This window comes from Chamaea fasciata, unplaced genomic scaffold (assembly GCF_029207755.1).
Source record: "Chamaea fasciata isolate MVZ Bird 193981 ecotype frontalis unplaced genomic scaffold, bChaFas1.0.hap1 SCAF_2, whole genome shotgun sequence".
In the NCBI taxonomy this organism is placed as follows: domain Eukaryota; kingdom Metazoa; phylum Chordata; class Aves; order Passeriformes; family Sylviidae; genus Chamaea; species Chamaea fasciata.
The window spans coordinates 77,322,992-77,349,590 of NW_027094087.1; the positions used below are offsets into that span (position 1 = coordinate 77,322,992).

Genomic DNA, 26,599 nt, shown 5'->3' on the forward strand with positions numbered 1-26,599 from the left:
GTTTGTTGGGCATTAGGAATCTGGTGAGTCAGCATGGATATTGAACCTGTTGTCTGATTTTCTGAGAGCTTGTTTAGGTGCTTTAAGTTTTATGAAGGAAAAGGGCTTGGCCTTCTTTCACTGAATGGGGTGAGAGATCTTAGCTTTTTCTTGATGTTTCCGGGAGCCTTTGTAGCACAAATACAGTAATGATCAAGAAATAATTTTATGACTGCAGAAATTCTGAAAATCTATGTAATTTTTAAATGCTATTCAAATTCTAGAGACAAACATCTAATTTCTAATCTTTTTTTTCTTTAGCTGATTACCTATGGCTCTAATAGAGCCGAAGCACTGAAAAGAATGGAAGAGGCTTTGGACAACTACGTAATTCGAGGTAACTAGAGAAATTTGGATTCCTAGTGTGATAGGCTGTCATCTATTTCAAGAAAACAGCTTGAAAATGTAGTAATTAGCAAATTGAGTAAAGTTCCCACTTCTTAAGTGCAAATTAAAAAAGGAAAAGCTTGTGTTAATTAAGCCGAGAAGATACATCAACTCTAAAGAGACTTTTTTGCTCCATTTTTCTCTTGAATATTTTAAGATAAATATTTAAATAAATTTCTTAAAACTCATAGTTCTCACTGTATGGCAGCATGTAATTGATTTTATTATGTTGTAGAGGGAGAAAAAAAGGCCGTTGCACTGTAAGAAATGTAAAGTAATTGCCATTTTTAAGAGTTTAATCCATTGATTGCAATTAAATATTTTCACAATGCAATAGTTGATTGTGTATATGTATGTATTTTGCTTATTTTCAAGGTCATTGTTTAGGTTTGGGCAGATACAGATGTAGGCTGTTGATCAGCATGTGTTTCAGCTCTTGCTCACGGATTGCATTGGAGATGCAGCCATTCTTCCAGGCTTTCCAGGCAGCAGGGGTAAATCAGCCTGGACCACTTTGACTCTTTTTAAGTCTTGATGAGGGAAGTCATGTTTTGTGTGGGAGAAATCTTTAGGTCTTCCTCTATGTCTTATGGAAAATAAGAAGAACAAATCAGGATAAGGGAGGTAAAAATTTCTGTGAAGTTTCTGTAAAACTTGTGTTTGACTTTAATGCTGGGCTGCTGAATGGTACAGTTGCCCTGTCAAATTTGAAAGATTTATCTATCTGGGGAAAATGAACATCCCTCTACCACAGTGTAGTTAGATACATGGTAAGATTAGCCATTGTAAATGAGCTGCTAACTCTAACATAGATTTATATTGGTGCAACTTGAGCCATTAGACTGTAGCAGTACAATGTGCTGATGTAAACCCCTGCTGTACAACAGCTGAGTAAATTTATATGAGAGAGAAATTTGTACTGCTGTAGTTAGACTGATGTGAGGTGAGATTTGTTGGTGTTGTTTTTAATGGAGACAGGCTCTGGATTCACACTCTGTATTAATGAGAACAAGTGATGCTATAAGTATTTTATTTATGAGAATATTGCAAATGTGCGTGGAACATTATTGTGTGTTATAATACGGGACGGAAAGTGATCATTTGTGCTTAGGTGTTTTACACAGATGTACCTAAAAACAGTTCCACAGATTATAAATACGTGTGAAGGATATGAGACCTTACACCTGAAAAGTACTAATTTGTATTCTTGAGGTTTTTACAGTCTTTTTATTAGTATGCACGTATCTGTCATATCCAATGTCTCTGTAGTATTTCTATCTGAGAAAGCTTTTAGTCTATTAAAAACATTTAAAGAGGCAATTAGTGAACTACAGGGGGAATTTTTTCCTAAAGTACCGCAAACCACAAAATTTAATGTACTGCAGGTTTCAAAAGTAGGTGAATTTTCAAAACACATTTTTAGTTGCAGTGGTCAGTGCTTTCCATTTGAAAAGGATTTTTGTGTAGTTTTACACAGCTGGTAGTTTCTTCTTAGTGTTTATTTAAAATGGACATTTGTGGATATTAAAGTATCTCTTCTCTTGCCTAGTGTGAATGATTCTTGGTAGGGTAGTTAGTAGAAATTGTCCAGGCTGTAATGTTTTAAACTGCATTGACATGTGCAGAACTCCTTGTTTGCTTGATGGTTTTTGTTTGTTTGTTTGTTTGGGGTTTTGTTTGTTTTTGGTTTTTTCCCCCTAAAATGATGTTGTATATTTTTGCTTTACAATGTTTGGTTTCTATGTAAGAAAATATTAAACTACCTTGATCTTTTGTAAAGTGCCTCACATGAAATCTTTTCCAACTTGAGTTTTTGTTAGTAGTGAAAGGTACAGAATAATTTTTTACCTAGTTTTGAAATTACTTGGCTTTATGTTTGAATAGTGAGCTTGTACATAACCATTTAGAGATTACCAGTCGTCCTGAGCCGTATGCTCCAGATTCCTATTTCTCAACCCCTTGCCCCTCTCATTTCCTGGGAAGCAGCATTTATGCTTGCATGGTGTTTTAGAGACATTATGTTTTTCCCTGTAAGTAACGAAGTATCTCTTCTGAGTTACAGAGCGTTTTAGATAAGCAATACCAGCTGAAGTCAGTGTCAGTTGTAGTGATGGTGTGCACTGTGAGAATTTTAGATTTAAAATACCAGTGTTTGCAATTTCTGTAAACAAATATGCTTGTTCACTCGCATAGGGTGGGAATGGGATGTAGGGTGACTGGGTAACAGGTCAAGGACCATCTAATATGTAGCTGAGGGACTGCTAATGGAGGATGGAGTCTTCCCCATCACTTCTGTGTCACTAGTTCAAAGCAGACAAAAGTTGGTAAGGAATTTTAGTCACTACTATTTTGATGGTTGCTTGCTGACCTGCATGAAATCAGTGTTTTTTTATCCAGTTCCTAGAAGACAAATGTCTTCCTGGATCAAATGCCACTATACAATGTCATTCATGGCAGTCCCAACAGAGAAGCCAGGACTGAAGTAGCACAGTGACCCTTCAGGAGGTGACTCATCTAGGCTAGGTTGAGGCATGTAGGCAGTGTGAAGGGCAAGGACTTACTCTGCTGCTCCTTGTCTATTGGCTGTGTGAGAAAACATTCAGTTTTTACTGTTGTGGCTTTGGGATATTCACGAGTTACCCCATTCCTTTTTAGCTCTGTTCCATTTACAGGGAACAAGTCCCCAGACAAGGCTTTATTGACTTGTTTTCTTCGACTAGATACTACCTGGCCTTGAATTCATGGCTTAGCTGTCCTTCCCAGTTAAATCTGCCTGACAAGATCATGAAGGAAATTAAAAGAATTAAATTTTAAAAATAGTCCAATACTTGCAAAGAAAGCAGGCTTAAGCAAAATTCGAGTAAGTAATACCTTAAGTAACCAAGGCTGCGTCGTATAGTGCCTGTAATAGCAGTATCTTCATGAAAAATGTTGAATAAAGCAAATCGGAGTATTTGCAACAATGCTGTGCTCTGAAAATGCCCACTGCATTAATATTTTATTGCAGCTTGGACTGATGACAACTTGTACGCAGTGGAAAAGGAAATGCTGCAGTCTGTTCATTGGTAGATGCTAAGAGTATGACTAACTCCAGATTGAGTCAAGATGGAGTCAATGTGATCATGGGAATGTAGTCTACATCTTTTTTCCTGTGTAACATCTCCATTGTTGTTAATGGGAGCAGATAAAAGTCTAGGATAGTTTTTCTTTGAGTTGCGGATTAGATTAAATGATCTCTTGAGGTTCTTTGCAGTCTAAATTATTCTGTCAGGAACTGACTCCTCCACTGAGAACTAATCTGAATTCAAAATCTCAGCTGAGAGTCTGGAAGGACAAAGGGTATAATTAGGTAACGTTTTTATCTGAGTCTTGCAGTATAGTTCAGGGCTGAATAAAGTTAAGAATCCAACCCAGATTTGTCTCAAGAAGAGACATTTCTTGTTTTGTGCAGTGATTGCTGGAGAATTTGTGAATAGTGAAAAACTCAAGATTCCAGGCAAGCAGAGAGGCACCATTGCTCATTGGGATGAGGCATGATTTATTTCCTTTGAGCATGCGCTGTTGTTAGTAGTTCATCTCTGTCTTACGGTACTTTTCCCAGAATCTTCCTGTTTTGTTTATTTTGGGGGGATTCAATTTGAACAACAGAAATAGGATATCGAAATAATTGCTTTCAGTGTATCTCCTATGTGTGTGAATATGGTGTGGTGTGCTTTCCTTCTCAGTTTTTCTTAAGTTTTAATATGTTTTTGTCATTTCTGTGCTGGATAATTGTTCATTGTAAGACATATATAAATCCCAGTGTGGAGTTCTGGAAAGCTTGTGTATAAGTTATTTTTATATATTTAAAGAAAAGAAATGGTTATATTTATGCAGCAAGTAGAGTACATTATCAATTCACTGGAGGTCTGATTGGAAAATAGCTCATATCCCTGAGTGCAGATTCCTGTAATCTTTCCTTTGACGTCTGTTTGCTTTTTATCTTCCCCGAGTATTCAAAAGTAAAGCAATAACATGAAGTTTAAGTCTTTGTATAAAGTCAACTCTTTTCTGTTGAGATCCCACTTGCTCTGTGGAGAGAGGAATGTACTAGACCATTTAGGAGGAAGAAGAGTGGAAAGAGGATCCTCTGAGAAAAAGGGTAAGCAGCAGATAAAGCAAGAAGGAGTAGAAATGAGGAGGAAATAAGGGAGCCACCAGCTGGGGTTGGAGGAATCTTCCAGCATGATGTGAAAGAGCATACAGAAACCAGAAAAGTATTAAAAAACTGTGGTGAATATTTGAGGGGAAGAGAAATGCAGAAGTTAACTCTCTGAGTGGAGACCTGCCAGAATAGTGGCAGTAGAAATTGTTGTCTTGAGCTTTTGGAACAGTAAACACACTAATTGGGGGGAAAAAGGAGAGCTGTACTTAATGTTGTGAGAAGACCTTGGCTTTCCAAGAATCACAGAATGAGTAAGATTGGAAGGGATTGCAGTGGATCATGTGGTCCAGCCTCTCTGCTCAAGCAGGGTTATCCAAGAGCACAAGGAAAAACATCCAACTTCAATTTTAGTATTTTATCATATATTGAAATAAATTAATTTCAGGTACAAAGCTTTTCACAGTAAACTTTAATTTAGATCTGAGCATCATAAATTATTGGGTTTTTTAGTTTTAACTTAAAAGATACTTCTCAATGGCAGTATGCATGTAAGTTTTAGACTCCTGTATTCTGATCCCCTGCAAATGCTCTCACTGATATTGTGAGCAAAACAACCTTTGTGTGTAAGAAGCCTGTTTCCTTGCAAAAGCAGTCTATAGTGTCTGTTCTTAAATTAAATGAGCTTTTGTTTTTTTGGTTGTGCTTTTAAAAAATGCTTTGAGAGGTCATGCAACTTTTCCATAGCAGAGGTAACAGATGGGTAGTTCTGCAAGAGTATTTGTGTTCTCACCCCTTGCAGATTCCCAAGTGTGTTGATGTGGAAAGCAAAACTGGAGAGGGGAAGGAAGCAAACTTAGTTCAAAATCGCTAGAAGGGACCATTTCAGAATGCTTAGTACCATCAGCTTGGAGCTCAGATGCTGCTCCTGTTCTCTCCTTTTCTTAATCCAGTCACAAGGGAGGGAGTGGGAATGCCAACTTCTCAGCAAAATGTTGTGGGATGTAGTTCAGGAAGGGTTACAGATTACCAGTGTCCTGTGGAGAAGAAAGAGGGGAGGACAACTGAAGTACAGGCAGATCAGGTAAAAGAGAAAGGCAGTGTTATTGGTGCAGAAGGGGAAATTAAAATGAGGTATCTTTTTTTTTTTGCCAGATAAGTTTTTTGTTTGGTTGATTTTTTTCTCTCCCTTTTATTAAGGAGGAAGAACTGGGGTAGTGGAAAACAAGAAATGTAATGTGTCCAGTTGAGAAGGCATTGAAAAACAAGTGCTGTTGTTTCTCTAGATATGTAGTTGTCCTAGTGTTGTATTCCCCATCTTTAGGGTAAAAGGATATCTGAGGAGAGGATGATGGTAGAATGGCCATTTATTTTCTTTCACTTTTCTTGGCAAAGCCTGCTTAGCTTCTGCTTCCAATTATTCTACTGATTCAAGCATTTCTATGGATTTGCTAACACTGTAGATAATGGTCCTCTTACTAAGAAGTTCAGCACCACATGCAAATACAAAATTTAGAGATTGAACTTATGATTTTATAATACAATATTACCATATATTATCTCCTTTTACCTCCTTCTCCCCCCCTTTATCCTAGTGTGTGAGTTCAGTGAGCTCCAAACTTTTGTATCTGGAAGAATTGTTGTTTTTAATTGGAATGTTCAGCTCTGAGCATCAGTGGTGTACTGATCCCATGTGAGAATTTTATATGGATGTTTGTGTATTAAAATTAAAAGCTAAGAGCCCCCTTTTTTCCTTGCTCTTGGGGTGGGATTTTGTATGCAGATAGCCAGCTCTGAAGTGAGTTGTAGCAAAACACAAGCTTTGAAAGACAGTTAAACAGTTGAATGTGGAGGCTTTTAGGGAACATTATGAACACTTTTGGAATTACAAACATGGAGACTTGCTGGGTAGTAATCACGGACTTGAGAAGTTCATGTGTTGAAAGTGGTGTTTTCATTGTCTGTGCAAATCCGATAATATTCTTGTTTTAAGTGAACACCAGCATAATCAGTGTTTCGTAATGCTCAGTGCAGAGCTTAGTTAATATTTTTTATATTTTCCTTAGAGAAATAACTGAGATACCTCCTAAGCTTCATCACATTTATTCTTATTCAGCATTTAAATTGTTGGGTGATAGTTTAGCTTTGCTGGCTTGTAGAAAAGAGAAACCTCTAGTGCTGTACTCCACATGTTGGTTTTGCAGTCAGTAAGTGCAGATAAAGTTCTTTCTGTTCCACTGAGCACCATTTGAAATTATCAGCAAGTTAAGTCTATTCAGCTGCTTATCTACAGAGGGGCATGTAGGACTCCAATTAAGTTTACATGGATAAATGCAGATTTGTGTTTGCAGGCATCAAGATGACAGAAGCTTAATACTGTAAAAAGGCTAATCAACACTGAATATGTTTAGTGTCAGTAAATATTTATAGTGAAAACATTGCCTATGATTTTGTGCCTTGGCATTCCAAGTTCTGATTTTTAGTGAGTAAAAATGTGGTGTGATAGCCTCTTCATAAACTTGTTATAAAACTGTTTTCTATAAAATGCATTTTATTGTTGTCTCTGAGGATTTTCTTGTTAGGAAAAAGTTAGGAGTTAGGTTACAGTATGTAAGTTAATGAAAAATCTGGTATACTTAGCAGAGTTTTTAAGGCAGAGAATGAAGAAACGAAGGAGGTAAGATAGAGACAGGCAGTATGGAGAGTAATTTCTTCTGATTATAATTTAATTTTTTTTTAATGAGTGCTTCTTCAGACAGGGGGTTGCTAATAAGCTCTGGTGAACAGTGTGATTATTTAGTGTCTTCCTGTATTCATTAGGCAATAATGACAATTTAACTGGAAAATTAATGGAACCTCAGGAATATGTGTTCTATATAAAGCATTTGAATATGTAATTCTAAAAAATTTCATTAGCTCTCCATTATTTAAATGCTGGTCTGCTTTCTTTTACAAATATATTCAGGAAAATAGTGTAAAAATTGAAACCCAAGAAGCATATTTTAAATTCAGCTTCTACAGATGTAATATTGTATTTTCATACAGCCATGTAAAATGCAAAAATAGAGGTACGAAGAACAATGGTTATTTTATTTGATTATATTTTGACTTAGAGGAAAGAAGAGTATAACTGTAACTACTGTTCTGCATCAGCCTTAACAATGTAAAAATCGTCATGCTGAAGTGAAATTTTGTTTTCTGGAGGAGAAATAAATTGATATAGTTTAGGATTTTGCTTGTTTGTTGAAAATGTCATGGCTTGTCAGGCTAACAAATGTGATTTTGTTCCTGGCAGTCTGCAGATCTGGTCAAGAAAAAGAAAAGTTCTCTGAAAACCACTTTAACATAAATACAATATACTTCAGTTTAGCGTCTAACTTTGCATGAAATAAGCACTGCCTGTTAGCCTCTGTTTGATCCTGTGAGAGTGTGAGGCTAATGTCTGGGCAGTGTTTTGGAAGCAGCAGGTAGTCAGGAGCAAGCTGCTCTAGGGGTCCGTATTTCTGTAGCCTAGTAGTTACTCACACACAGATGGAGACCTTATGAACTTTGACAGAGGTCACACTAAATTGCAAATCTAAAACTTCTAGACTTCTGAAGAATTACCCTGGTAATTTTTTTTTTAAAGCCATATGATTTGGTACGTCACTAGAAGTATCAACTCAGTCTTGAGAAGCAGATCAACCATGCAGTCATTGCTCACCTAATGATTTCAGGAACTGATAAAGATAGCCTTTCATGATACTTTAAAGGGAAACTTGCTTATTAAATTTTTAATTTTGTATGTAAAATGCATTTTATATTGCTTCCCAAACACTTAGGCTTGTCTTCTCTATTGAACTTACTCAAGGAATTTTGGAGCTTAAGACATTGCAGAAGCCTCATATTTTTCAGATGGATGTGTGGTAGAAATAATTAAAAATACTCATAGTATTTTTTTGATTTTAGGTCTTTTAGGGGCAGTCAGTTGAGACACCAAGCTCTGTCATCTGTCATCAGCCATCACCTCACCAGGGATCTTATAGCAGTTTAGAAAAGAAAAATGTGAGATGATCTGGTTACACATTGTAGCATGTTTAAATCCTGGATTCAAAGTTGGGCAGCATTGAAGAACTCCTCGTCTTGATGCTGTAATAGATGAAGTCTCTGAGATATTTCAACTTATTATTCAGATTGGAAATTTTTGGGGAATTTGTAGCCGCCAAAGAGAGACATTATTTGTTTCCAAGTTACAGTCACTTAGTGTAAGATTTTTAATTCTTTTGTTTAGTGGAGGTACAGTGTGACTTTCATTCAGTGTTGATGAAAACAGGGTCTGTGAATGATTATTTAGGTTGCAGGCAGCAAGGATCTTCTTTTAATCAAATGGACAATTTCCATCATGTCATCATTGAACTGCTTGTGTCGTTTTCTATTTAATGGCTCATGAATGAGTCTTTAAAGCTGTGACTTCATGATTCAATGAGGTTGAGTCTGACTCAGTGCATTTAAAGTGGTTTCAGTGACGGCCACACAGAGAGCTTGAAAATTCACACCAGCAGCAGACTAGTAGGGGAAGAAAGCTTTGAAAGTGTTTGAACTGGTCTGCATATAAAATAACAAGGATGTTGTTCATGCTTCTAAACTGAAAAAACACAAAAGGAAAAGGAGAGTAAAAGAATCTCCTGTATCTTCAGCAATTTGCATGCTCTGTAATGCTAGTGTCTTTGCTTTGGTGAGATCTCAACAAGGGAAAAAAATCCAAATAACCTAATTTACAGCTGAAATGCCTGAGTTTGCGATGAATTCTTTTTCAATATTATTTTAAACTAGAGCTATTAGAAAAAAAGTTCAAATAATTGAATCGTGTCATCTTTAATCATGGTCATATCATCACAATCATAATAACTTGTGTGTAATCATACATGAAGTACAGAATTTTGTGCTTTGCAAGAAATATGAATACATAGACAAATTTTTACCTTAAACTATTTTGTGATGTGTTCAGCATTTCATACCTAACGGTGTCCAGCTAAAGCCGAAGTTAATGTGATATGGCAAATGCAATATTTGGAGTTACCTGTTCCTCTGACAATGATGAAAAAACATGATTAATTTATATTTCCGGAGGGGTGAGAATGTGCACTGCTGAGGCTGGATAACCTCTTTCCTATAGGAGCTCCTCATTTGTCCATACCTGGAATAAATCAACACCTGTCATGCTCCTGAACTGCATGTCTATTCCAGCTTTTCTTAAGAAATATTAATGTTTATGAGCCAGTGTTATTGTGTGTAGTCATACTAAGATGGAACTCTTCTGGCTTATCAGAATCTGCTTGATCTCTTTTTAAAATTGAGAAAAGAATGGAGATAAAGATGGTGGTTTTCTGACGTGTAATCTTAAACTTTCCAGAAATCACCTGTATGCTGTCTCAAAAGAGAGAGTACCTTCTTTTTGAAAATCATTTGCAGTAAGGAGAAGATAATTTAAATGATCTAGAGAGCTTTTCCTCAAGGATTTTTGTACACCACCTTTTCTCTCCCACCTCCTTTAAGGACTTCCTTGTATTTTTTAATGAAAGGACTTCTAGTGACCATCATATTCAGCGCTAAACTGCACGTACTTCTGGCAAAGTGCAGTTTAGCATTGGCATTAAGTCACTAACTTAATTACACAGAAGTTATTCAATTTAAAAATAAAGTCATTTGGGGAATGGAGGAAACAGGCCAAGAAGTGGTATGAGAAAGAGATGAAGAAATGCAGAAAATATAAAGTTGCCTAGCAGTCAAAGTAATTAAAGGATATGGGTGTCTCTAAAGCTTCTGTGATAAGTAATCTTAAAATAAGGTAAGTAATTTTTGTGGGCTATATGCCTAACAGAGTCACAGAGTGGTGCTAAAGGGGAACTGGGGTATTCAATAAAAGAATTGACCAGACAAGGTTGGATAAATACATGTGGGGGAAACAATACATTTCTTTGTGTTGTAAGTTATACAGGAGTCTGTTAGTTGTTACAAATGATAAAAATGTTGTAAAATGGTATGCTGAGTGGTAAAAGTTTTTACTGTATTTCTTTACTTTGATTGGGGTGTAACATGGTGCATATCTTCCATTCAGGGTTCAGTGGAATTGAGCTAATATTTACTGTCATGACTAATTTGTCATTTCAAAGGAGATGGCTCCGGTCTTGCCTACATCTTCTAGAACTGAACCAAAAGGCTCTTTCTTGGTTGTGCTTGCTGTCCTTAAGTAGGTGTTTGAATTAGGCTTGATGAGGTGAAAATTTATATTGTTTACTTTATAATTAAACTGAGTGTTTAAAAGTGTTTTGAGGCAGGAGTGAAACAAAACTGGTAAATCTGCATTGATTACATCAGTACTATGATATTTAAGTTGTGAACAAATATTTATTCCAGAAAGATAGGAGTTCATATTTTTATAAGTCCTTTCCTACTGTAATTTGTGATTAATATTACATGATTTTGTATTAATTTGTTTTTTTGTTTTCAGGTGTGGCTCACAATATTTCTTTACTGCGTGAAGTGATCATCCATCCCCGCTTTGTTCAAGGAGATATCAGCACTAAATTCCTTCCTGAAGTCTATCCTGAGGGTTTTAAAGGTTTGTTCCATTTGGAAATGTTTCTTTTCTTGAACAGTGTTGTTTTGATTATTGTTCCTTTATATTTTTAGACTGATATGCTCCCCAGTCTTTGCTTTTTCTTCAAATATATCTGTGCATACAAACAACTGGAGTTTTTGAATAATGCATAAAGTTGAAATAGTTATTTTTTTTTATTTTCAAGGAGACAAAATACACACTTCCGGTGATAAAATAGTAAATTAAATACACCCAAAGTGACAAAAAACCATTTATAGGTGATGTGAAATATGTAAAATAAACATCAATTCAATTCTGCTATGCTATCTTGCTTCACTACAGACAGTACTTCTACTGTTAGTTATAGTCAGATAAGACTTCTTTTTACCCAGCACTGTTACTTCTTCAGTAAATTGTTGTAGCACCTTTAGAATTGCCTGTTGGCACCCTTTGTTTTCACTGTAGCATTGTCTGGAGGATCTGGCATTTTATCAGAGTATTTTGGTGTCCTGGTCTTAATACTCATTACACACAGTAATGGGTATTGTTCCGAAATTTATATATTAAATTCGAAATTTAATATATAACTTAATGTTAATAAGTTAGCATTAACTTAATATAACTTAATGTTAATAAGTTAACATTACACTATGTTAACTCATAACCTAGCGTATGAGTTAACATAAACACAATTGCATTTGTGTTTATGTTAACTCATACACTATGTTAACATAAACACAAATGCAATTATTCTTTACAACATCTCAAACTATTCAATTTCAAAAATGTTTACCAACGGTAATTTACAAAAGGTAAGGAAACAAATAGATTGGTTTCCTTTCACCAGGATCAGGTTTTAAAAGGTTGTCTTCTTTCTTAGCCAATCTGCTGTAGATGCTTTCTTGACCTGTGTGGTCAGAGACTTGGTTCTTCCATACAGGTCTCTCACCTCAGCTGGCATTCATCAGGCAGAACATATTTCTTACTAAAAAAAAGACAGTATTTATAGTTCATCATTCATGGGTCCTTTATGAATCCCGTGGAGATTCATAAAGCTCCCCTTATCCCCCATTCATCATTAATCCAAAGTGGCAGAATCCTCATCCCACTTTGGAGGCAGCACTGCCAGATTGGCAGTCATTGGACACGACTGGCATCTTGCCAAATTCTAGTCTCATTAAGGAGCAGAACAGATTTTTCTTACCTCAGGTCTCAGTGTGTGAGTGTGTGGATGACTATTCTTTGCACCAGAGCTACTTGATATCGTGATGTAATTGACAACTCTGTGTGTGATACAGTCCTACATGTGGGATTAATGCATCCTGCTTGTTCCTGGCTCCTGCCTGAGACCACAGGAGCAGGTGTTAGCCACCTTGAGTGGCAGTGGGCTTGTGATGCTTCAAGCTGAAAAGTTCCTTTGTTGTTTTTGCTAGGGAGTGCTTAGCTAATCTTTGGGTAACTCCTCTGGCTTTCATCCAGCAGAGATTCCAGGGTACTCTGATCATCTGCTCTAGAAGACTTGGTGCTGCTGTAGTTGGTCTCTCTCCCTTCCCTGGCACTTGAATACAGAATCTCATGCCTTATCTCCCTGATGTTTCTGAGACTATTCAGGCATTTTCCTGAGTAGATCCAGATCTCTAAACCACTATGAAACCTGCCTTTTTTTACTGTTGCTGCTTTTGTTGGGGTAGTTTTTTAGTAAGTTCGTGGGTTAACTTAGCTCGTGAAGGAATCTGGTGAACTTCAGTAGATGTGCAGAGTGAGTGGCAGACTGGGACTGGGGAGAGGGGAATGAAGGAAAAAGGCAAGGAGGCAGGATGTTAGAGTCCCCATACCATATTGTGAGAAGGCAGCCTCACCTGGCACATAATTGGGAACAATAAAAACATAAACCAAACAGCGATATTGTGTTAACAGATTCCTAAGGATATGCTTTTGCTCTGGACACCAGAGGACACAAAAACAGATACTGTGATACTTCATAATAGAAACTAATGATTGGCACGTGTGAATTTCCTAGACTTTGTTCCTGCTCTATGAAAAGTCTTGCTCATCTCCTTCCACGTATCAAACACAAGCACATGTTAGCCTTCTTAATTATAAATAATGAAACATATTATGGCATTGTACTTCAAGAATAGATACTCGTGAATAGTGATTAAAAGCTCACCAAGGAAACTGAGAGCCCTTTTAATGACGTAGTTTGCACTGGATCAAATCCTTCATGCTTAAAAAAAAAATTGATTTCTTGAATTTGTAGATAGTTTTTTTAGTACCCATTGAAAAGTATTTCTACAAATCCAAGGACTCAAATGGAAACTGTTGAAGGCAAGCAAGGATGGTAGGCAGATGACAGGTAGAAGCTCAACAAGAGAAGCAAAGACGAAAATTAACTTATAGATAATATTTTTAATCACCTAAATGAACTTTTTAATATAAATACCTGGGGTATACTTTGCTAGGAGGATTTGAAAATTAAGTAGCTTCATATATCTTTCTATTGCTAATAGAAGATGAATAGCTGTAAAAAAAGAGCTGTGGCAATCTGGAAAATCAGAGCAATGTATAACCAACACGTATCTGGAAATACGTAAGAATATGTGCTGTTGTGCTGTTAAATGTAAATATGTGCTGTTAAAACACCAGGAGTGTTTTAAATTTGGAAAACTTAAGGAATAGAAACATTTCAATAGAGGTGTGTGTAATGTTAATGCTCAAGTGCAATCCTATGTGCTTGAGCATTAATACTACACAGGTCTCTATTGTTACAAAATGTTTCTTTTGTAACCTGCACAATCGACACTACAATTGTAGTGATCTACATTGATGATAAGTAATGAATCTCAGCTGTGTTCTCTCTGGTGACTGCATGAAGTACTGGCCCATTTTGTATGTGCATTTTTCTTCAAGTATAAATATTGAGTCTTAACAGTAAAATAAGAGATGCTTTGTTTTACAGTCTCATTTTTGAGTTGCATTATAATCCTTCGTTAGAAAACCTTTACTCTAAGTTAAGAAAAAGTGGATTATTAGATGTATCTTGGCTACTTTTCCATTAACCAATGTGATGCTCTCTTCAAATTAGATTTAGAATGGGCATGTTTAGCAATTTTCATGATTTAACCCTTTCTACTCATCTTTAAGTAAACATTCGCTACTGGAAGAAGTTTGCTCATTGTGAGTTATTTTAAAATAATGGCTGTGCTGAAAGTACCCTTGTGCAGAGTTTCAGTAGTACGAGAAAGCAGCTGCTGTCATGCCTTTTTTTGTCCGTGTGAGGGATGGCTGGCTGGAATTCTGGCTGGCAGTAGGTGAGCTGGAGTGGGTTGTTGCTCTGAGCAGCCATGCCTGTTTTGGGAGGCATGTGGATCTGAGGGTGGGTGCGGGAACACTGATTAGCTCGGGTGGCACAAGTGCACCTGTCTTAGAGTGACCTCCCAGAATTTTGCTTACAGAATTAAAATGTCTGCCATGCATGCAGGAGTCAGATGCACTGTTCTTCTACAGCTTCCAGACAATCTGGGGAGCCTCTGTACTTCCTAGTGTGCATGATGAGAAGGAAATTTACTGTGTATTATCCCTGTTTTATAGGCACAGAAAGTGTATCTCTATTTTCACAAAGATCCAAGAGGCGTCTTGGACAAAAGGCAAATTAAAGCATCTTTAGATTAGTACCCTGTTCATGGGATTAGTCATTGTGGTTCAGTCTGTTTCACAGTTTATATTTTCCTATTTTTCTTCTTAAGTATTGAGATTTTCTTTTTCTTGATGTTCCACTCTTCCTGGTTATTAAAGGATGTCTGAAATCAGTCACTCTCTTTGGGAGACACAGCCAATGAAAGATGGGGTATTTTCCAAGAGATTATCACAGAAGTCACCCAAAATACATGAGGGAAGAAAAGGAATCATTTACTTTTCCTCTTCTAGCATGTTTACATCATTTGGATGGAGAGGAAGAAGAGAAATTCTGATTGACAATCCTTTATATTTCCAATACAGAAAGGAATAAAGAGGAAGCACTTTTCTGAAATGGCATATTGGCTCCAGAGACTGTATATGAGGTGAAGTCTTTTAGATATGTTGTGTTTATCATAATTATGTGAGTTGGACGAAATGATTACTCTGCTTAACACTTACTAAACCATCTCTGGAATACTGTGTCCAGTTTTAACCCCCTCATGCATGTAAGAAAGATGGAAATAAACATGAGTAAGTCTAGTGAAGAGCCACAAGGGTGGTGCTGGGGTTGGAACAGATGACCTATAGGGAGAAGCTGGGACAATCAGTCTTGTTTTGCCTGGAAGCAGGAAAGCTTAGGGTGGCCCTAAGGACAGGCTTCTAGGACCTCGGGGAGGTTCCCAAGAATATGAAGCCAGGCTCTTCAATGAGTTGCACAGCAGCACAACAAGAGTCATGGGTCATAAATTGGAGATTTTAAAGGTCTCGCTGCACAAACCTCTAAGCAATCTATTCTGAATTTGATGTTGAGATTGCTTGGTGGGGAGAGGGGACACACTGAATAAACTAAGGACCTTTCAAGGTCCCCTCAACCTCAGTAATTCCATGTTCTGAGTGAAAGTGCTTTTTAAGGTGAATTGGGACTGCAGATTTGACTTTTAAGTTTAAGTCTGGAGGCTTTCGCTATTAGTTGGAGGGGAGAATGCAACTTCCCGTCTGTCACTGTTAGAAGATGGAAGATGCTTGCTGCTATCATTGATTTTCTCTGCATTGGAGTCTAATATTAGTTTTAACTTTATGAAGCCTCTGGATTATAAAGGTTTATTTAACAGTTTACTGTCTTCTTTCTGACATGTGAAGCAAAAAAACCACTTCTTGATCTGTCACTATTTCCTTTGTAATTCAAAATAGTAGAGGCTTCCTTTCTGTATACTGTAGCATCCATCTTAGAAGTGGCCATGTGTTCTCTGAGACAGACTTCTTCACTACTCTGAATGGTTTGAGATTGCTTGTGCAGTGTTTGCCTGTTTTTTACCATGACTGTTTGAGTGGAACAAAGCTGTGCTCGACTTCACAAGAAATTAAACCCTTTAATAACATTGAACTGTGTTTTCTGCCTCAGCCTACCTGGTATATGTGCCATCTGTAGTGGCTAACTTCAAAATCGATCAGGAAAAACTTGAGCTGAAACAGAACCTAGGAATGTTATAAATATTGCCTACATTGATGTTGATCTGAATTATGCATTGCACTTTTTATCTTGCCCATTATGCTTTTAATTTTTACTCTTCCCAACCAGAAAACAGTCACTCTTCAAGTATTAAGTAACCGACTGGGGCACATAACCAGGGCTTGTTTGTTTTGTTTTGTTTTGTTCACTGTAATTGATAGTAGGAAACACGTTTCTAGGACAAAATGCAAATGAGACTGTTATGGGAAAAATGACCTTTTATGTAATTTAATTTGAAGTTAGTTATGTAAAGTAATTGCATGAACCTTTTTGACTCAGCTTGGGGGATACTGGGATAATATTGATTTAAGCAATCATAACATCAGGGAAATAAGAGAGAAATACTTTTTTCTTGTCTTCCTTCCGACCAGGGTTCTGCAGTTTAGTAGTAATATGTGTGTGCAGTCTCGTTTTAAATGATATGAACAGCACTGCTTCCGCTCCTTTAGTTGTGACTTAATTTTATAATTATTCTTCCTGTTTTGCATTCGCCTTATGTAATTCAGCTGATAATTCAGTGATAATGCAGAAATGTATCCCAGGTTAAACAGAGATATTTGGGAGCTGCCAGTTCCACGTTTTATTGTGGAGGCGAAATTTTTGTGTAAGCCAGGAGTCTGCAGTGATGAGAGCAGGGAAGGGCAATAACTTCCTATATTGGAAGTTGGGGGACCTTTGCTACTTACTCATTTCACTCCCTTTCAAGGAAGCACTCGAACAACTGCTCCAGAGGTAGCTTTGGTACTTTTCAAATCAATCTGTATGGTGAACGTGAAGGGCTGTGTAGTTATATCTTTTTTGATGGTGAATATTAACTTACTCCTCAAGACACCCCACTGAAATCCTGAGGAATAGCTTTTGAGGGGTAATAATATTTGATGGGAAAGGAAGACATTACTATCTGGAACATTGGTGTATTTCCTAATATAGTAATGTAATTGTAAGTGTGACTTCAAAACTGTTTAGAATTCAGCTGAGCATAGCAGCAGAGCTAAAGCAGACAGCAAGGGAAATGGGACTGGAGTTCGGAGAACTAAGGCAGTATTGGCAGCAGTCTGTCCTGTGTATTAAAGGTAAATTCCCATCCTTAGGAAGCAGCCTTTAATTAAACTTTGAGGTATGCCTCCAAAATTATGCTAAGAACATTCTGTGGTAGTGTTGTATGTTTATTGCCAGACACCAAAACCTAATTTTGGTATGTTCCTGTTAACAGTTTCTATTATCTCCCAGAAATCCTACATTGGATACTACTGTCATAACTGGTTTTCTGCTTGCCACATCCATGACACAACTGGTGTAAGTAGTGATGAATGTATAAATATTTTTTTCATGTTAGCAGAAGTGAATGTGACTCTTGTTCAGTACTTGACCTGTTTCAACTTATTGACCTTTGTTTGCTCTTTGGAGTTTGATTTTTGTTAAAGATACAGGACAAAAACAGTTTTTGTGGCCCAGCAAGCACAAAAGCAGTTATTTCATCCAAGATGGAGGTCATGCAATAAAACCTTTGAAATGGGGTCTTTCTAGTTTTACCTTGTTCCTTTATTTGAGCTGGTTCTAACCATGTGTGTTGGCACAGGTGGGAATGTGCAGTTTTGGTCACACAGTCTTGTCATGAGTCTTGGGCAGGGGGGACTGAAAGGCAAAGGCTTTAGGGCAGATTCCTGATGTGCCTTTAGCTGAGGCATGTAAACAAATCATCAGTTTTAGATTCTGTGTTTTGAAAAAGTGATCTCAGAGTTTCTTCAGTGTGTGTAAACTATGGGAAAATTGGCACATCTCAGATCCAGAAAATTGATGTTATTGCAATGTATAATTACATAAGGCATATATATACAGATATATGTGTGTGTCTATGTACAAATAGTACAAAAGTTCAGTGTTTTTTTAATTTTGCCTTGCAATCAGTTTTTCTAGTAACTGGCAAAGGAAAGATCACATTTGTTTCTGAAGCCAGGTTCTCAACCTTTCAGCATTTGTATTTCTGCATGTGTTTGTTGAAGTGAAGACAGTTTCCATTTCAAGGCAGATAAAAAAAAAATAAACACTGAGGAAAGGAACTTGCAGTAATGTTCAGCCAGAATATGTTAATGCGGACTAAATTAAAAAGAGATTGCAGATTTTCTGAGTTTTGTTATTTTTAAATTTACATTTTTTGGCCTGTGACAACTTCTTTGTACTGTTAGATGGACTTTAATGAATATATTCCTGTCACTGTGGCATGATTGCATTTCTGAGGTGGACTCTTAACTAGCCTTTTTACCTAACCCTGTTTAATATGCCCAGTGGAATGATGGGTTCTGTGCAGAAGACATCCTGATTTGAAATTGTGTCTTTGTTGCTGTAGAGTCTGCTTCAGTCCTCTACAGCAGTCTCCATTCTGGATTTTCTTCAGGATCTCGTTAGTCTTTTTTTATTCTGCTGATAGAAATTGTCACTGGCTAATGACCAGTACTGGGGAATGTGAATTTACATTACATAGCACTGAGGTGATGGGAGGGTGTAGATACAGAAGGGATCTGTGTAACTGTTTGTCTGCTGCAGGACTGGAAGCACATGTGTCCCCTTGGGCAGAGTTCCTCTGGGAGACAGAGCCTTCTGAAGCTTTTCCCCCATCCTTTCATGTGAAATCTGTACTTGTTCTGGATGATGGCATTTGCTGTGATACGTGCGCATAAAGCACTTTTTGAAAGCTGTGTTGTAACTGAGTTCAGCAAAATCTTTCAGTTCTCAACCTTTATCTTTTGTTAACTTCATTGTGTAATTCTCTCTTCCTTGTGAAACACTCTTGCTTTCACTTGTACAAAATCTCTTTCTCAAGGATAAAGTTTGCCTCTTTTCTTCATGACAATTCATCTTTGCAGTTCTTGTCCTGTTTTATGTCAATTTTAACTTCCTGCCTTGTGGACCGAGTACTTTGTCTTTTTGTTCTCTCTCACAGAATCAGAATGGCTTGGGCTTCAAGGGACCTTAAAAATTATCTGGTTCCAACCCCCCTGCCATGGGCAGGAATACCTTTCACTACACCAGATTGCTCAGCGCTCCATCCATCTTGGCCTTAGGACTTCCAGGGATGGGGCGTCCATGCTGGGACAACCAGTTCCAGTGCCTCACCACTCTTGCAGTAAAGGAGTTCTTCCTAATGTCTAATCTAAACTCTTTTAGTTTGAACCTATTCCCCCTTGTTTAACTACATGCTCTTGTAAATATTCTCCATCTTTCTGGCAGGCATCTTTCAGGGTCTGGACAGCTGCAGTTAGGCCACTCTGAAGCCTTCTCTTTCCAGGCTGAACAATCCCAATTCTCTTGGCTGTTCCTCATAGGAGAGGTGCTCCATTTCTCTACTCCTCTTGGTGACCCTTCTCTGGAATCTTGCATCATTCTTGGCCACCTATTTGCCATCATTTTGTACCAAATCTGCATTGTGTGATTTCTGACCTAAAGATTGGGAGGGCAGAGTTCTGTCACTGTGTTCTTTTAGCCCGTTGATGGACAATTGAATCTTTATTTACCCTTCACCTTCTGGAGCAAGACCAGACTGGGTGAAAACCCATTTCATATCACCCCAGTTGTATCTTTTTGCCAAATATTTATTAGGTTGCCCGTCTTCAGACTGTAGACTGCTTTGAGCCACTTTCTCCTTCTGAAGTGTCGAACATGACATTGACTCCATTAGCTGTGAACTGATGATTATACAAATAACACTAAATGACCCAAGGCTTATGAGTAGCCTTATCCCCATTTATTTTTTGGGTTTATACTGTTGCCCTGTCCCTTCTGTTTGAAAGATCTGTAGCCTTTGCCTCAGCTAAAATAGTGAGAGTGTTCTATATTTTGAGTAAGTTCTAATGTACAGATGGATTCCTTACCAGCATGAGGCACAATATGTCAACCAGTGACATTTCAGTAATGAAAACAAGATGCTGCAGCATCATTCAGTTTCTTTTCTTTCAGTTGTCAAATTGTTTTTATCAGAGATACCAGTGTTAGCAGTTGGTCTGATTTGTATGAAAACATGCAATTTAAACTCTGAAACTCCAAGTGTCTGCTATGCTGCTCCTCATCTTAATTTAGAGGGAAAAATGTAACTTTCATGTGTAAGGACTGAGCGGTGTCTGTACTGGTAGTTGTTACTTTTTGTATCTGTATTGGTCTGTGGTATCTAATTTTTTTTAAAAAACTTCTTTCTGAAAACTAGGACACAAGTTGACAGATCTTGAAAGAAGACAACTACTGGCAACAGCAGCGTCTTTGTATGTGGCTGAACAACTGAGATCACAGCGATTTCTAGGGACTCCGAGGTAAGTTCATTTCTAGGAACTCAGATGTGCTGATGCATTTTGTTAATGGCATCTTCTCATGCACAAGAATAACTGGTGAGAAACTGCATGGTTTCTTAATATAGTCTGTTTTTTCTAAATTCAAATGAGCTGTGGCTTATATTTCCCTGCTCACACAAGTCATACATGATTATTTTTATTCTAAGTATTACCAAACTAATAGGCACCAAAATGTGTTACAAGCCAGTACAGTAATTAAAGCACATCAGGAGTTTCATTAATGCAAAATGTTGCTGCATTAGTAACTAACCACAAATTGAGCATCACAAATTTCCCATGTGCCCATTTGAAGCAATCTAAGCACTTTGGCATAATATGAATATTCAGCTACAGAGCTTTAAAATATCGTAGATTTGTGAGTAATTTGCTACCTTGATGAAGAACCTTAATAGTTTAGGGTCTTAATTTTTAAAACACTTTCAGAGTCCAAAGGTGGAAGGTAACTGGTGGAAGAGTCAGCTCCTTGCTTCAAGTATGGGGTTTTTTTAATACTTTTATTCCCCCACTCTCCCATTTTTTGAATCGTAGCTGCTAGTAACCTAGACAGTACTGTTAACTGATCAGCCATTGCGGTAGCCCGTGTCAAAATGCTAATTCACTTTGGCTTTTTTGAATAGTATGCTTTTTTCCTGTAGGATGTCTAGCTTTTCTTGTCCTCTGGCCCATCACTGTCAGTGCCTTGAGACCTTCTGTTAGAATTAACTGAATTTGTGGAGCTCGTTTGTGTAGTTGGTGTTAGCCATGGTTGTATATAGGGAATCCTGACTTCAGCATAACTCGCCTTGTGTTTTATAATGCAGTTGCATATATGTTTGTGTGTGAGGGAAGTCATAGTGCAGGGTAGACATTATTCACATTCCATGCCAGTGGTTTGACAGTGTATTCTATTACTGATTTTACAGTGGTCAGGAATAAATCAAATGTGGTTTCAAGAAGTCTTCATTTTTATTTGTACCCACAAAGATAATTAGTACCATATGGTATTAAAAGAAAAAAAAAGAAAAAGAAAGACACTTAGGGCAAGCATAACAGCTTTGTAATGTATAGCATATGCAGGGCTGGGTCATTGCTTGCCTTATCCATCTATAGGGGAAAGTAAAGCACCTTTTTATTTCCTTCCACATGTTATATCCTCCATTGTGAATGGCATAAGGAGAAGAACAGACACTCAAAAGCCAGTGTTACCTAAAAAAAGATGATTTGGGGACAATGAGGAGGAGCTTTGATTGTAGTTTTTACTGGTCAGCATAGGAAGTTAAGTAGTCTGGTACTGCTACAGAGAAGCAATGGATTACTTTGTACTTAGAATAAGGATAAGAATTGTTAATTCACGTAGTGATGATTGAACTGGTATAGCATTCCCTGCTCTGATTTGTAGGGGTTTTTTTTTCTCTTCCCTGTAAAATGCTCTAACTAGCTAAAAAGAAAAGGAAGGGAACACTTTTCAGTATAGTACCCTTTCTCTTGTCCTGATGGGGTGTACTTACAAATCCTTCAGAAGTCAAACCTTAGAATTTTCTCCAAGTGATGGCTGAGTGTGGTTCTTATTGAATGTGTCATGGTTTCAATACATACATACTGTTAGATCTACTTGCTTTAATGATCGCAAAGCTGCCTATTTGAGGCCAAGTAAGGATGAGCTAATGCAAAAATGCTTACTGGTGAGTAACTTCTAAAGAAACCAAACCTGATAATGATACCCTTTCCCCAAAATCATACAGCTTGTTCTAAGGAAAAAGAACCAAAGGCAGAATGAGGTTGAAGGACTGTGCGGTGTCTTGGACAGTGTTCTCCATTCCGTAGAGCAGTTAGTGGACTCCCTCTAGAGGGGACTGAGCACTGTGGAGCATATGAGTTACTCTAGTCCCATAAGGATTCACCATGACCTTAATTTATCCAAACTGCCTCTGACTTGTTTTTGAAGGTGTTCCATATTGTTCCATATCCATATTGATAGTTTTTAATGAGCAGGGTTGTGGCCAGAGAAAAAGCACATCTTTATTTATAATACTGCACTCTGCTTGAATAATATTGCAAACAATAAGTTCAGAGTAGGAACCTGTGCTATAAAAAATTAAAGAGGCCAGTTGTAATCTTGGGTGCAATCTTCACTACGGCAGAATTGGACAGTTGGAGTCTGTGTGAGTTTTAAATCTGTGTTGGAGGATGTGAGCAGACTAGACAGACTGCATGCTCCAAAGTTGATCTGTAACGTTCTCCTAATGGGTTGGACAAGTACATTGGTAAGCTGATCATCACCTACAGATTTTCAGTTTTCTGGCAATATTTAGGTTGGCAGCATTTTTTTTCATCTGCAATAAAAGAAATTGAGCAATTCTTGTGCTTAAAACTACTGAAGAGTAGTATTTTGAAATCATACATTATTTCTTCTAAACTTGTCACAGCTGTCAAATAGACAGTTTTCTGCTAAACTTGAGTTATATGCTTATCTTTCCTTTTAATTTATTTTCTTTTCCCTTTTGGGAGCCATATTTATAATATGCATTCTTTTCACAACTGCAGGGATATTTTGTGTTCCCTTTTTTCCCCTGTGATTTATTCAGCCCATGATTAGGATTGTCATTCTGGTCAGATAGACAGAAAGTACCATGTTTGGAGCTCTTCACAGAAGCTCCAGCTTTCACTGTCAGGGTTACTGGACGGTAATCAGATGAAGTGCAGCTGAGCCAGATTAAGGAGTCTTGTTGCAGGCTGCTCCTCCCTTGCTCTGTCTTTCCTCCTCCTCCCCAGGTATGCAGGTGTGATTTTGTGTCTAGTTGCATTCCACTCTGGTTCTACAAAAATGACCTGTGTTAGCATAGAAACTATTTAATAATAGTTTACTTTGGATCTTTTTATCGGAAGCAGGTTTCTTCTGACAAGTGAAATTATTCTGGAAGAGCTACAAGAGTGGGAATGTGTAGCAAGGAGGAAGATGTGAGCTCATAAAAGGGATTCAGAGGTGGGCCTTAGCTCTATACTGCAGGTCAAACTAGTAGCAGCCTCAAGAGGAAGATTTCTCAATAACTGATGATATTTTCTGGGGTGTGATGGGAAAATATGTATTTTGCAGTCCCCTGAGTGACTGAATAATCAAATGTAAGGTCCTTGCTGGAATATGTTCTGATGACCAGCAAGCTGTTTCCACCTTTGGGACCCAACTTCCTTCAGCTAGTTTCAGCCAACCTGACCTCAGTAGTGGCAGTCTTCATTGCAGTAGGTTGTCTGGTGTTGAGGTTAACGCAGGCCACAAGCCCAAGGCTGGTTTGCCTTTCCTGTGTTCGAATAAATGGTGTTATGATTTGGGTGGGGCACCCACAGGTGAGTTTCCACTGACCACTGTATTGTTATATAGTGCCCCATGCCTCATCAACAGTCTCCTAGAACTAACTTGCCAGGCTTTAGCTAGAACAGCTGTTGGAGATCCATGCATGCTCAGAGTTAGAGGAATACAGGCATTTACTTTTGTGATCCAATCAGGTATTTAGAGCATTTTCTGTGGGTTTTTATTTTTAATTTAACTGTTTTTCATTTAACCCATTTTCTTGGGAAAAAATTGGATGTGGGAGGGTTTGGTTGTTTGGGATTCTTCCTGGTTGGGGTGTTTTTTCAAGTACTTTTGAAAGATTATTTGCTAATGGAAGTATGGTATTTTGTGAGCCACATACTAATGTGAATATTTGACTGTCATATCCAGATAATAGGGGCACATATTTCCTACAGGAAAGAGCCATGGATGATTAATGATTGTTTCATTGTTCAGCTTTTAGTTATTTTACCTAGGACTTTTCCTACTTACTCCGTAGCCCAGTTTATTGTGAGACTGGTGCCACCCACAGCTGCTGAACAGATTTACAGCATCTAGTAAAACCCCAAGGTCTTCTAGACAGAACTTGATCTTGTTTCAAGTGGAAACATATTTTGGCTGAAGTGAATCCAGCTTATTTTATGTCTGTTTGATGCAGTTACCCTTTGAGACCAGAAATGATGTTGTACAGTTGAATCTTCACATTTTGGCTTCAGACTTGTTTTCATTAGTGGGTTGGGAGGGGAATAGGAGAGTGTCTCTCCAGGTGTGGCTACATCACGCTATCTCATGGGTCTCCTAATGTGATGTTTATACTTCTAAACCCAATTGCCTACAGCACTTCCTATGTGTTGCTTGTGTTGGCTGCTAAGTGTATTTTCCTAATTTTTCTATGGGTTTTACCCTTTCATCATTTTTATGACTTGGAAAAAAAACAGTGAGACTGCATGCCTATATTACCTGATACTACACACAAAAAGATGGTAACACTGGAAAATGTTTTAAATTGCTAGCAAGAAAAAAAAACACTAAAGGTTTTTCTTGCTTGTGTGTTTTATATAGAAGACTGGCGTGGGAGTCTTGAGTTAAACTGTTCTTGTGGGACCTTAGAGAAGTCAGTTGAATTTGGCCTCAGTTTACAAAAACACAAAGTGCCGTAATACTTTGCTTTACTATTCAGGTTTCATAAATATCTGTTTATCAACATGTATGAAGTATTTTAAGATGTAAAATGGATTATGCTTTCTAAACATAAAATAATAGTTTCCCGGGAAGGAAAGTGTTACAGTGAAAAGTTAAAATACAAACAAGTTTTTGTCAAGTTCTGAAATAGCTCCGCTAAATTCTTGTTTTAAAATTCTGAAATCCAGGGGTCCAATGCAGTGAACATAAAATGGCTGGTGGACTGCAAGAACAGAAATTAACTTATTTAGCTTTATGTTTAATGAATTATTCTAGGTTCCTGTCTGGGTTGATTCAGTACAGCTGTATTGATGTTTGCCTTGCCATTGCTTGATTATAGGGCAGCGAGGGAACTGCTCAGAGAGCAGTAGAGCCCCACACCTCTCAGGCATCCTTGCTCTCACAGAGACTACACCTATTACCCTGCTGGAGTTTGGGACAGAGCCAGCTCTTTGCCAGCCTAGGGCTTTCCCATATGGAAGGATGGTCAGCTGCCCAATAGGAGAGCTTCCTGGCTGTCCTGCACTGCTGGAGCAGCACAAAATAAGGTTATGTCACATGAATTTTAAAAAGAAGGAAGATGACGTCAGGAAAATTCACTGGAGTCATCTGAACCAGCCTCTTGGAAAGGCAAAGAGTTCTTACTTTCAGCACAGGCACTGCTGAACTCTATCAATTGTATTATGTGAATTTAATTTTTATTTCTTCCCTAGAACTGCAGTATTAACATGAACAGTTATTGCAAGTGCAGCTAAACATGTATACTTGGCTCTATCCTACGGATACCCTCTATAATGAGATAAACTGCTTTGTTTTCATTGGTGTGGTTGATCAAGTCCAGCCTACTTGTGGCTTTTTCATTCCCCCACTTTGGAGTTATGCAGTCATCCTTAGCTCATGAAAACAACACTGTCTTATCCTTACTGTTCTGGTCCCCTGCTCAACAAGTGAAGCATTCTTCCCACGATTTACTGTTAGGCCCTTGAAAGTCTTTGGTATGTTTGTGTAACTACTTCAGCTTCACACCATTATTCACTGTGTGGTCTTCTCTTTTGCCACAGACTCACAAGGTACTAAGATCCTGTTCTCTTTTTCATGTGAAATCCTTGCTTGTAATGGGCTTTTCTGGTTGTGGTAACCATCTTGTCTCTCTAGCTGTTGTCTAATGTTGTTCTTTTGACCTCTCATGAGTCATTACTGTACTTTTTTTTTGTAATCTTGCTTAATAACTACAAAACCATATGCCCAATGTAATATTCTAGATGTCTTTAAAATCTGGTATTATTTCTCCTTCTTGGTTGTTCAGTTGCTTATCACAGAAAGAGGATTATATGTGGTAGAAGCAAACAAGTAGCTGCAAATACATGAAACATGCATTTTTTGCCAGTTGGGAATGACCTTCTGTGGAAAATATAAAAGTTGAAATGGGACATTA

General features: G+C 37.7%; 1 protein-coding gene across 2 annotated transcripts in view; it reads left to right on the forward strand.

Moving 5' to 3' along the window:
* Positions 1-26,599, forward strand: part of PCCA (propionyl-CoA carboxylase subunit alpha) — a 302,552-nt gene that overhangs the window by 150,661 nt on the left and 125,292 nt on the right. For both annotated transcript variants that reach the window (XM_066176406.1, XM_066176405.1), the window contains exons 16-18: positions 301-376; positions 11,058-11,168; positions 20,534-20,636. In XM_066176406.1, coding sequence (XP_066032503.1) covers positions 301-376; positions 11,058-11,168; positions 20,534-20,636 — 290 coding nt within the window. The remainder of the gene's footprint in view (positions 1-300; positions 377-11,057; positions 11,169-20,533; positions 20,637-26,599) is intronic.